Source organism: Calidris pugnax, unplaced genomic scaffold, assembly GCF_001431845.1.
Source record: "Calidris pugnax isolate Ruff unplaced genomic scaffold, ASM143184v1 scaffold10, whole genome shotgun sequence".
In the NCBI taxonomy this organism is placed as follows: domain Eukaryota; kingdom Metazoa; phylum Chordata; class Aves; order Charadriiformes; family Scolopacidae; genus Calidris; species Calidris pugnax.
This window is the reverse complement of record NW_015090795.1, coordinates 3,468,072-3,478,974: the sequence shown is the minus strand read 5'-3', so window position 1 is coordinate 3,478,974 and position 10,903 is coordinate 3,468,072. Positions and strand designations below refer to the sequence as shown.

The 10,903-nt window shown below is 54.1% G+C and overlaps 1 protein-coding gene across 1 annotated transcript; it reads right to left on the bottom strand.

The window, feature by feature from the left end:
* Positions 1 to 3,710: 3,710 nt before the first annotated feature.
* On the bottom strand, positions 3,711 to 6,871 carry GNG2 (guanine nucleotide binding protein (G protein), gamma 2). Its single transcript, XM_014936827.1, has 3 exons — positions 6,799 to 6,871; positions 5,574 to 5,689; positions 3,711 to 4,156 (listed from the first exon to the last, which is right to left on the bottom strand). Exons 2-3 carry the CDS (start codon positions 5,658 to 5,660, stop codon positions 4,028 to 4,030), a joined length of 216 nt encoding a protein of 71 aa, XP_014792313.1. The 5' UTR covers positions 5,661 to 5,689; positions 6,799 to 6,871; the 3' UTR covers positions 3,711 to 4,027.
* Between the last annotated feature and the right edge of the window lie 4,032 nt (positions 6,872 to 10,903).

The window sequence follows — 10,903 nt, the reverse complement described above, 5'->3', positions numbered from 1 at the left end:
GTTTGTTTATTAAGAATTCAAGTTGTAAAATGTGCGAGTCGTTAAAAAAATTATTACAAACTGCTTCGTTTGAGAAGGGTTGGGGGGCAAGCCCCCATCATCCCCCCCCCCCTCCATAGCCCCCGGGGTCAGCTTTGCTCTCTGTGATGGTAAATCAGCGTTAAAAAGAAAAGACAAACCCGGGAGGGGGTATTTTTGGGGTATTTACATGTCTGCCTTGTGACACCACGAGGGGAACCAGCCTCAGAGCGAACCTCTTCGTCCGTCCTTCGTCCTAAAGCTACGGGAGCTGCAGTAAAAAGATTGAAACGGGAGGGTTGGGGGGGTTGGGGGGGCAAAAGCCACCATGGGGTTGGGGGGCTGGGACCATCTAGGCTATTGGCGTCGTAGAAACATTCCCAGGTGCCAAAAGTTTGGAGTCCAGTGTAAGAACAAACTGGTCTTCTCCGGAGAAGACTAGAAAAAGAGTATGAAAAAGGTAGAAAAACCAAAAAAAGCACTTGTTACGGGCTAGAAAGATTTTGCCAAAAGGTACCTAAAGACTATTGTCCTCTCGAACCCGCAGGGATTTTTAAGCTGATACCTGATTCAGAACGACAGTTTAGCCCCCAAAACCCTATGTGACACCCCCCTGATTTTGTACCCAGATCCCCAAGTTGTGATTCCCAAAGTTTCCCAGGAATGTGGATGAGCGGGGAAAGCTGGGAGGAGTTTAGCAGTTGCCTCTAACTAAGTTAGAGTTCTCAGTTGTCTTTAGAAAGGAGAGACAAGCCACGGCCACGAAAGTCTTAACCCAAGGCGGAGCCAGAAGAAGGTGGCCTGTATCCCCCAAAACGCTGGAGGTGGATGAACCGGACCTGGGAATAATTCCCCAGCCTGACATGGAGCTCAGGCTGCGTGTAAACAAGGTATCAGGCACCTCCGGGAAGGGGTGACCCCATGGCTCCCCAGGCTGCTCCCTTGCCCCTGCCCATCGCAGTGGGGTGGCAGTGGGAATGGGAGGGCCAGTGGGTGTAGGAAGGGATAGAAGCATCCCACTGTGGGGCAGAAGTATCCCACCACAGGGCAGAAGCATCCCACTGTGGGGTACCATCTCGCCATGGGGCAGAAGCATCCCACCACAAGGCAGCATCCCACCATGGGGTACCATCCCACCACGGGGCAGAAGCATCCAACCATGGGGCAGAAGCATCCCACCGTGGGGTATCATCCCAGCACAGGCAGAAGCATCCCACCATGAGGCAGAAGCATCCCACCATGGGGTACCATCCCACTGTGGGGTACCATCCCACCATAGGGCAGAAGCATCCCACCAGACTAGAAAAAGAGTATGAAAAAGGTAGAAAAACCAAAAAAAGCACTTGTTACGGGCTAGAAAGATTTTGCCAAAAGGTACCTAAAGACTATTGTCCTCTCGAACCCGCAGGGATTTTTAAGCTGATACCTGATTCAGAACGACAGTTTAGCCCCCAAAACCCTATGTGACACCCCCCTGATTTTGTACCCAGATCCCCAAGTTGTGATTCCCAAAGTTTCCCAGGAATGTGGATGAGCGGGGAAAGCTGGGAGTTTAGCAGTTGCCTCTAACTAAGTTAGAGTTCTCAGTTGTCTTTTGAAAGGAGAGACAAGCCACGGCCACGAAAGTCTTAACCCAAGGCGGAGCCAGAAGAAGGTGGCCTGTATCCCCCAAAACGCTGGAGGTGGATGAACCGGACCTGGGAATAATTCCCCAGCCTGACATGGAGCTCAGGCTGCGTGTAAACAAGGTATCAGGCACCTCCGGGAAGGGGTGACCCCATGGCTCCCCAGGCTGCTCCCTTGCCCCTGCCCATCGCAGTGGGGTGGCAGTGGGAATGGGAGGGCCAGTGGGTGTAGGAAGGGATAGAAGCATCCCACTGTGGGGCAGAAGTATCCCACCACAGGGCAGAAGCATCCCACTGTGGGGTACCATCTCGCCATGGGGCAGAAGCATCCCACCACAAGGCAGCATCCCACCATGGGGTACCATCCCACCGCGGGGCAGAAGCATCCAACCATGGGGCAGAAGCATCCCACCGTGGGGTATCATCCCAGCACAGGCAGAAGCATCCCACCATGAGGCAGAAGCATCCCACCATGGGGTACCATCCCACTGTGGGGCAGCATCTCACAACGGGGCAGAAGCATCCCACCATGGGGTACCATCCCACTGTGGGGTACCATCCCACCATAGGGCAGAAGCATCCCACCATGGGGTACCATCCCACTGTGAGGTACCATCCCACCATGGGGCAGAAGCATCCCACCATGGGGTACCATCCCACTGTGGGGTACCATCCCACCATGGGGCAGAAGCATCCCACCATGGGGTACCATCCCACTACGGGACAGAAGCATCCCACCGTGGGGTGTCATCCCACCACAGGCAGAAGCATCCCACCATGGGGTACCATCCCACTGTGGGGTACCATCCCACCATGGGACAGAAGCATCTCACCACAGGGCAGAAGCATCCCACCGGGGGGTATCATCCCACCACAGCGCATCCCACCGTGGGGTGTCATCCCACCACAGGCAGAAGCATCCCACCATGGGGTACCATCCCACCAGGGGCAGAAGCATCCCACAGTGAGGTATCATCCCACCACAGGCAGAGGCATCCCACCAGGGGGTACCATCCCACTGTGGGGCAGCATCCCATCGTGGGGCAGAAGCATCCCACCATGGGGTACCATCCCACCACGGGGCAGCACATCCCAGCCCAACCCAGCCCTATCCCACCAGGGGCAGAAGCATCCCACAGTGGGATATCATCCCACCACAGGCAGAAGCATCCCATCATGGGGTACCATCCCACAGTGGGGTATCATCCCACCATGGGGCAGAAGCATCGCACCATGGGGTACCATCCCACCATGGGGTACCATCCCACCACGGGGCAGCACATCCCAGCCCAACCCAGCCCTGTGGGGAGGAGATGCTGCCGGGAAGCCGAAAAGAGCAGGACAAGGACCAAGCGAGGAGGGCAGAGGCACAGAGGTGTAGGAGAAGAGGAAAGACCCGGAAAGAAGTGGTCGACTTGGATTTTCAGATTTCTAGCTACCCCACGACGCCCCGGGGCGGGGGCACCTACCCTAACGCAGGAGGTATTTCAGGCACGTCTAAGGCATCGCAGGAGCTCTCTTGGCTTTCAGCATCGCCTGGGTTTCCTCCCTACAGCTTCTCCCACCAGCACGTGGTGCCAAACGCTAGCAAAGAAAAAAATCTGGAAGCGGATGAACAGAGACAAACTCTCATGCACTACCACCGAACGCCGTCACAGGAGTTATGAAGCACCAACCACGAACACAGGATTCACTTTTTTTTACTGGCAGAGCCGAAGCTAACCATAACACCAAAGGTGAAGAAAAGTGGGGTTCACCAGCCACAGGGAGCTGCCAGCACGTTGAGGGGTGCTGGGCTCCTCGTTAACCCGCCGGCGGGGCCGCTCAAAACCCCCCAGGGCTGCCCTACCACCAGAAATTAAAAAGCACAAGACCAAACACCGCGTTAACATCATAGTCATCTAAGCCTGTCGCTATACATCTGACGACTTAAATAAAAAAAAAGAAGGTTCTGGAAAGAAACCAACAATATCATTCCAAGAAGGTTATACACATCCTTAGCGGTTACTTTGCTCAGCACAGCTCTGGTGCTTTAAATATGGAACGATCAAACGATTTTTTGTGAGCAGAAAAGTGACATAAATTTATTCTTTACATATTTTTTTTGTTTTGTTTTGTTTTTTTGTGTTTTTTGTTTTTTTTTTTTTTATCCTTTCTTTCTAGGCAACTCTACAGACTTCAGATCTTTTGCCTTGCAATGCAGATCATCTTATTCCCCCAAAGGTGGCCAGGTTCTTTAAAAACATGCACATCCCTGTAGCTTCCAGGCCGTGTATTTTACTTATTTTTGTTTAAATTCTGCGGACTAGCAGGTCGTCCCCGTTCCTAAAAACTCTACATCAGTGTTCAGGGTGGCCTGAGTGCCGGTCAGGCTCCTCAAGGGTTTACAGGATCACGCAGAAGAACTTCTTCTCTCTAAAGGGGTTTTCTGAGGCCGGGACGGGGGTCAATAGAGGGTCCTCCTTGGCGTGGGCTTCACAGTATGCCATCAGGTCTGCTGCTGCTTTTGACACCTGGAATGGAAGGAGCCCCGTGTTAGGGACAGGCTGCCCTGGAGACATCCCACCCCGTGAGGTCCTGCTGGTGGGGCTGGGGCTCACAGCATCCCCAACAGGGGGTATGTACCATCATACTCTGGCCAAAAACCCGACCGAGGAACCAAAGCACGGCTCTGGTGGGGCTGGTTTTTCACCTCCGGGCTCTAAGCTCTCCTGTCACATGCGCTCACCCAATCTCATCCTTCCACATCCCTCACCCATTCGCATCTTCCAACATCCCTCACCCGTTCTCATACTTCCATGTCCCTCACCCGTTCTCATCTTCCCACATCCCTCACCCATTCTCATCCTCCCACATCCCTCACCCATTCTCGTCCTCCAACACCCCTCACCCGTTCTCGTCCTCCAACACCCCTCACCCATTCTCATCTTTCCACATCCCTCACCCATTCTTACCCTCCAACACCCCTCACCCATTCTCATCCTCCAACACCCCTCACCCATTCTCATCCTTCCACATCCCTCACCCGTTCGCATCCTCCAACGTCCCTCACCCAATCTCATCCTTCCACATCCCTCACCCAATCGCATCCTCCAAGATCCCTCACCCAATCTCATCCTCCAACATCCTTCACCCATTCACATCCTTCCACATCCCTCACCCATTCTCATCCCTCACCCGACTTGTTCGTAGCGAGGACCGACTTTAGCAGGCACCATCTCTCCCCCCATCCCTCAGCAGGGCCATCCACAGCTGCTATAGCAACATTTGCTGCCCGCAGCCACCCACAAGGCTATTTATTCAGGACACAGCAGCAGCTCCCGAGCTGCCGGAGCTCACCCCGGCCCCAGGAGGCAAGGTTTTGCTTGCAAGCACCCCAGACGCGCCTGCAGCCAGCAACCACTCTCTCCCCAGGACTGGCTGTCCTCCAAAGCCACCTCGGTGGAGAAGGCAAACCCCCTGGGAACTCAGGCTTGAAGCCGATGAGCTTTTGGATGCCCAGAAGCAGCAGTTCCACCAGACTGGAGCAGAAATGGTCAGAGCAGAGGAAACACCTCCCAGAAAGGATTGGATTTTCCATAGGAAAGAAGCCTCAGGACGGCCTCAGACAGGGTTTCCTCACTAACCTCAAGGCTAAGTGCTGGGCATCACCCAAAGGACAGTTTTAACAGCAACTGGGACAAACAGTGTGGCTTCAACCTGCTCCCCAGAAGGCGAGATGCCTTGGGAAGAACCACTCCTTCCCACCACCCAACGGAGCTCCAGGAGATGCTTCCAGCTGCCTTCTGTGGGACGAGCATCTCCTGCTGCCTCCATCCACAGCCAGCCAGCTCATTAGACCATCCTCCTCCACAAACACCTCCCGCCACTGCGGCCCAGCTCCCACAGCGTTTGGGGAGCAGTTTTGGGCAGCAGACCCCAGCAGGCTACCTTTATCCTGTCGATGTTGGCCTCCATCTTCAGCTGCTCCACCAGCTTGCGGGCTTGGGCTATGCTAGCAGTGTTGTTGCTAGCCATGGGCGGGCCAGGCGCGCTCTCCGGACGGGCTGCGGGCACAAAACACCCCTGGGTGAACTATTAGGATGGGCAGAAAAGTGCTTCCCTGCCCCGAAATTCCCAAAATGATGGGGTGTTGGAGCTGTTGGAGCCGAGCAGTGTGGGGATGGGAGATATGGACCTGGGCACTTCAACCAGGGTTTAATCCTGTGCTTTTACAAGGACAGGGAGCCACCAACCTTTGCAGATGTGGGGGGGTCACAGGTTGCCAACAACCCCCTCCTGTGCCCTCCCCATCGTCCCCAGAGCCAGGGATGCCCTGTGAGCCATGCCCAGGGGACACCGGGACCTTCTAGCACGCAGCAGGACCCCAGCTGAGCCCTGCCTTGCCTTTTGCTATTCTAGAAAAGGCCGTGGTGGCAATAAGGAGAAATAAAACCAGAGAAAGGGTTGTCTCTGAGTAGTCCCCCGCTGCCCAGGAGCCAGGCACATCACCCAGGGTGCCCAGCGCTGCCTCCGCTGTCCCTTGGCCTCCCTTGCTTTGTCCCCGCTGCCAGCTCGAACATTGAGATGCTAAACAGGATGCTGGAGTTTCCTGTTTCTCGAGATTTCTACCCCGGGCAGGCGGGGGAAGGCTCATTAAGTCCACGCCATCTCGATCACGGATGTTTTTTCCGTTACCTTAGAGCAGCCACAAGCTCTGGTGGCCACAAACCCAGCGTTTGGCCGAGGCTTTCACAAGCAGCAAGTATTTTATAGCAGACACACAACCACTCCGTAGTGGTCCCCACCTGGGTAGGGCTGCCCATGAGCTCCAAAATGAGGGTTTTTTGGGGGATGACAAGGGATGAGGGTGCAGCAAGCTCCCTCCCCCCCCTTGGGGTAATGGGCCAAGGATGGCACAGCCCTAAAATAAGGGGCTCGTGATGTTCTAGGGAGGACACCAAAAAAGCCGTGGGCACGTTCAGCTCAAGCCCATGGCGGGCATTTGGTAGAAGCTCATCCTTAAGCACCTCCAGAAGAAAGCAACCTGGATCTGAGCGAGGTGCCCACGCTCAGAGATGACCCGGGGGGTGAACCAGCCAGGGTTTTGGGGATGAGCCCCCTCCCCAGCCACCCCCCTGCCCGTTGGGGAGCGCGAGGAGGAGTTATTTGTTACCAGAAGCGGGTCCCTCCGGTGGTTTGTGCCTCTAGGGGAAGATCTGCTCCTCCTGGCCACTGGCTACCTTTAAATAAAAATAATAATAAAAAAAAATAAATAAAAGAGGAGCCAGGCTAGGGTGCCGCGATGCCAGCCGGGGCAACGAGAGCATTATTTATGGCACTAGGAAACCCACAGCCCTGGCAGACGCCGAGTCCCCTACCCCGCCGGGGAGGCAGAAAAGCTGTGGGTTTCCTTCCGTATCCCCCCCCCAACCCCTTCCTCCCTCCCTCCCTCCCAAGCACGGCCCCCAGCGACATGATTTGTTTGCATTCAGCGAGGTTTTTCGGCACAGGAAGAGGTTTCGAGTCAGCGGGCAACCATCCGAGGGCGGTTGGCCAACCGGGCTTTTAGCTGTCGCCCAGCTGGTGGCCCCCACGGCGCATCCGACATGGGATGTGGGGCCAGAGGGGATGCAATTTAACCGTCTGGTGCACAGAGCGTGTGGCTGAGGTGGAAAGAGCATCCCCGGGGGGGGGAAGGCTGCCAAAATTCCACCCCCCCTCTCCTTCACTACAGACCTTCTCCCACCGAGCATCCCCAACATCCCGAGCTCCTGTTGGGTCTCCCATCGCCCGAGGTTCAGCTCAAGCATTTGAGGGAGTGGAGTGATAGGATGAGGGGGAAGGGTTTTAAACTGAAAGAGGGGAGTTTAGATGAGATATTAAGAAGGAATTCCTTCCTGTGAGGGTGGTGAGACACTGGAACAGGTTGCCCAGAGAACCTCTCCATCCCTGGAGGGGTTCAAGGCCAGGTTGGAGGGGGCTTGGAGCAACCTGGTCTGGTGGGAGGTGTCCCTGCCCAGGGCAGGGGGTTGGAACGGGATGATCTTTAATGTCCCTTCCAACCCAAAGCACTCTGTGATTCTATGATTTGTGCTGTTTCCACACTGGTTTTGCTCAGCTCTCCCCCAGTTTCTTTACTGGAGAGGCGTTTGAGCAGTCCCATCGCCCGAGGTTCAGCTCAAGCATTTGAGGGAGTGGAGTGATAGGATGAGGGGGAATGGTTTTAAACTGAAAGAGGGGAGTTTAGATGAAATATTAAGAAGAAATTCCTTCCTGTGAGGGTGGTGAGACACTGGAACAGGTTACCCAGAGAAGCTGTGGCTGCCCCATCCCTGGAGGGGTTCAAGGCCAGGTTGGAGGGGGCTTGGAGCAACCTGTGGTGGTGGTACTGCAATTCCCAGTATTTCCCGCTAAACTTTGCGGGATGGGGCAGCCACAAATTCTCTGGGCAATCTTTCCAGACAGCTTATTTCCCAGCTGTGTCACCCCTCCATGGGCAGGCACTGGGACAGGAGCTCTCAGAGCTGGGCTTGGAGACCCACTGGATCCAGCAATCCCCCTGGGAATCCCAGTATCCCCAGGACAAGGGGAATAAAAAAGCTAAATATCACTGCAATTCCCAGTATTTCCCGCTAAACTTTGCCTGCAAAGAAAGGGATTCCATGGCACTCAGGAGGGAATACATCTTATTTCACCCGCTCAATGGCACATGTGCCTGGATAATGGGATTCCTGCCTTGGAGCCCCGAGGTTAATGAGTAAGGATGCTATTTTATTTTCATGCTAATGATGTTTAGCATGTAAAGGACACGGATACTGTCTCTTTCGGGGGGATCTCGCAATGGGATTCCTGCCTTGGAGCCCCGAGGTTAACGAGTAAGGATGCTACTTTATTTTCATGCTAATGATGTTTAGCATGTAAAGGACACGGATACTGTCTCTTTCGGGGCTGTAATTACAAACTCAAGATCTTGCCAGGTTGTTTTGATACTTGTCTGTGGTGCAGAGGGGTGAGGGGCTCTTCCCCGCCTGCGGCGAGAGGTTGAATTCATTTAAACAGATGCAAAAGATCTTGCAATCAGTGCCTGGGCTTGGCCATTTTTGCTGCTGATTCTTGCTAGCCGGTACCTACGCTCCAAAAAAAGCACCTAATTTGTTATTGTCTCCGTTTAGTTGACATATTTGAATGATTTTATTTATTTTCTTCTTTCCCCAGGGGCACCTGGCCAAACCAGGCATCAAAATTTGGGATGGAGGGGGGGCAAATGGTAAGGGGTGCCCCTGACACAAACTCAAGATCTTGCCAGGTTGTTTTGATACTTGTCTGTGGTGCAGAGGGGTGAGGGGCTCTTCCCCGCCTGCGGCGAGAGGTTGAATTCATTTAAACAGATGCAAAAGATCTTGCAATCAGTGCCTGGGCTTGGCCATTTTTGCTGCTGATTCTTGCTAGCCGGTACCTACGCTCCAAAAAAAGCACCTAATTTGTTATTGTCTCCGTTTAGTTGACATATTTGAATGATTTTATTTATTTTCTTCTTTCCCCAGGGGCACCTGGCCAAACCAGGCATCAAAATTTGGGATGGAGGGGGGGCAAATGGTAAGGGGTGCCCCTGACGTTGAGGGGCTCACCCAGCATTTATGGCTGTGTCTGCTCTTGATCTGCTCACTCTGGTTTTACCGAAATCTTCAGCTTTTACCTATGATCCCAGCCCATGAGCCACCCCACCAGTCGCTGTTTCAGAGAGTTGATGAGGTTCAGCTTTAATTGGCTCTGCGTTAAAAGCCACCATTGCCTGGGGCCAAGGGATGACCAGCCACCCTCCCTCCATCCCTCCCAGCGAGATCACCACATCCACCTTGTTTCTGAATGCATTTCTCCCTCCTAACCCGTTTATGGATCCTGCACCCTCCTTAAATATTCAGCACGGAGGCACTGACCCCCATCCTTCCAGCCTTTAGGGACTCGTTTAAATCAGCAGTAAATTAATTTGCCAATTTTTAGCCTGCTGCCTCTTGGCACAGCCTGGCACGAGCTGCTTTGCCACCACCTCGACCGAGGAGAGATGCAAAATGCTGCGTAGGACCCCCCAAAACAAGCCACTGTGAAAGGAGCATTTCTCGACGCCGGAGCAATCGAGCCCTCCCGCTAAGCTGCCATCTTCCTCCTCCTCCTCCTTCTTCCCAAACTGGGCTCCGACGGGGCTCTGGCATCCTGCAGCTGCCAGCCTGGCTTGCAAGAGTAATTAGCCTTCGTTTGCCAGCTCCTCGTCAGCACAAGCTGCTTTGCACGGAGCTGTGCTGAGAGGCTGAGCTGGGCAGAACCGTTCCCAGCACCAGCCCCATCACCAGCCCCAAACCCACAAAATCTGAGCCCAACCTCCCCTATCGCTTTTTCCCCCCCCTTTTCCTTTGGGTTTTATCTCAAGTTGCCTTGGGGCGAAGATCAGATTTCTCCTAAATGTTTAAAAAAAACATTTGAAGGGTGATTATTTAGTCCCATTGCCTTAATTAGGGCAGCAACCATTAGAGAAAGGGGGATCTGGAAGCACATTCTGCATGGGGTCGGGTCCATCAAAAGGCAACGCACCTGGCTGGCACACTGGCATCTTGGCAAAGCCTTTTTTTACATCCTTAAAGGTTCAAACAGGCATCGAGTGAGATTTTACAGGGGTCGGGAGATGCCTCCTGCATCTCCAGGGGTCTGCAGCCTTTGCCCACACAACGTTCCCTTTTGCTGAAGCGAAAGGAAAAGCGGTGGCTCTTTGGGGAAAGGAAACTGAAAGGGCAAAACCTCACCGTTTCTCCACCTTTCGGACCAAAACCAGCTCCACAGGGCACCACCCGCCACCCACAACGGCTCCTTGGTGGGGTGAAAGCAGGAACCTCCCCACTTCTCGGTTTTAATTAAAAAAAAAATCACATTTTCCATCAGGGACACGCCGGTATTTCCCATCCAGTCAGCAGCAAAGCGGGTAGCCAGGATTTTTTGGGGGGGACACAGGGCTCAGGCTTGTTCCTACCAGGCAGGCATCACCCAGAGTGGGTTTTTTTGGGGGAGGGGGGGCCAAAAAAAGGTGTCAGGTGGGTATTATAACGGAGGGATTTGTTCCAGCTCTTACTGGTGCTGGGATTGCGCATCCCGGCGGCTGAGGCCAGCCCAGCTCGTTGCATGCCAGGCACAGGACCAACACTGTCCCCACAAAATGCTTTTTTCTCCCTCAAAAAAATCCAGATGTAAAGAGATAACGGGGTGTACGGCCATAGTGTCACCCCCCCATG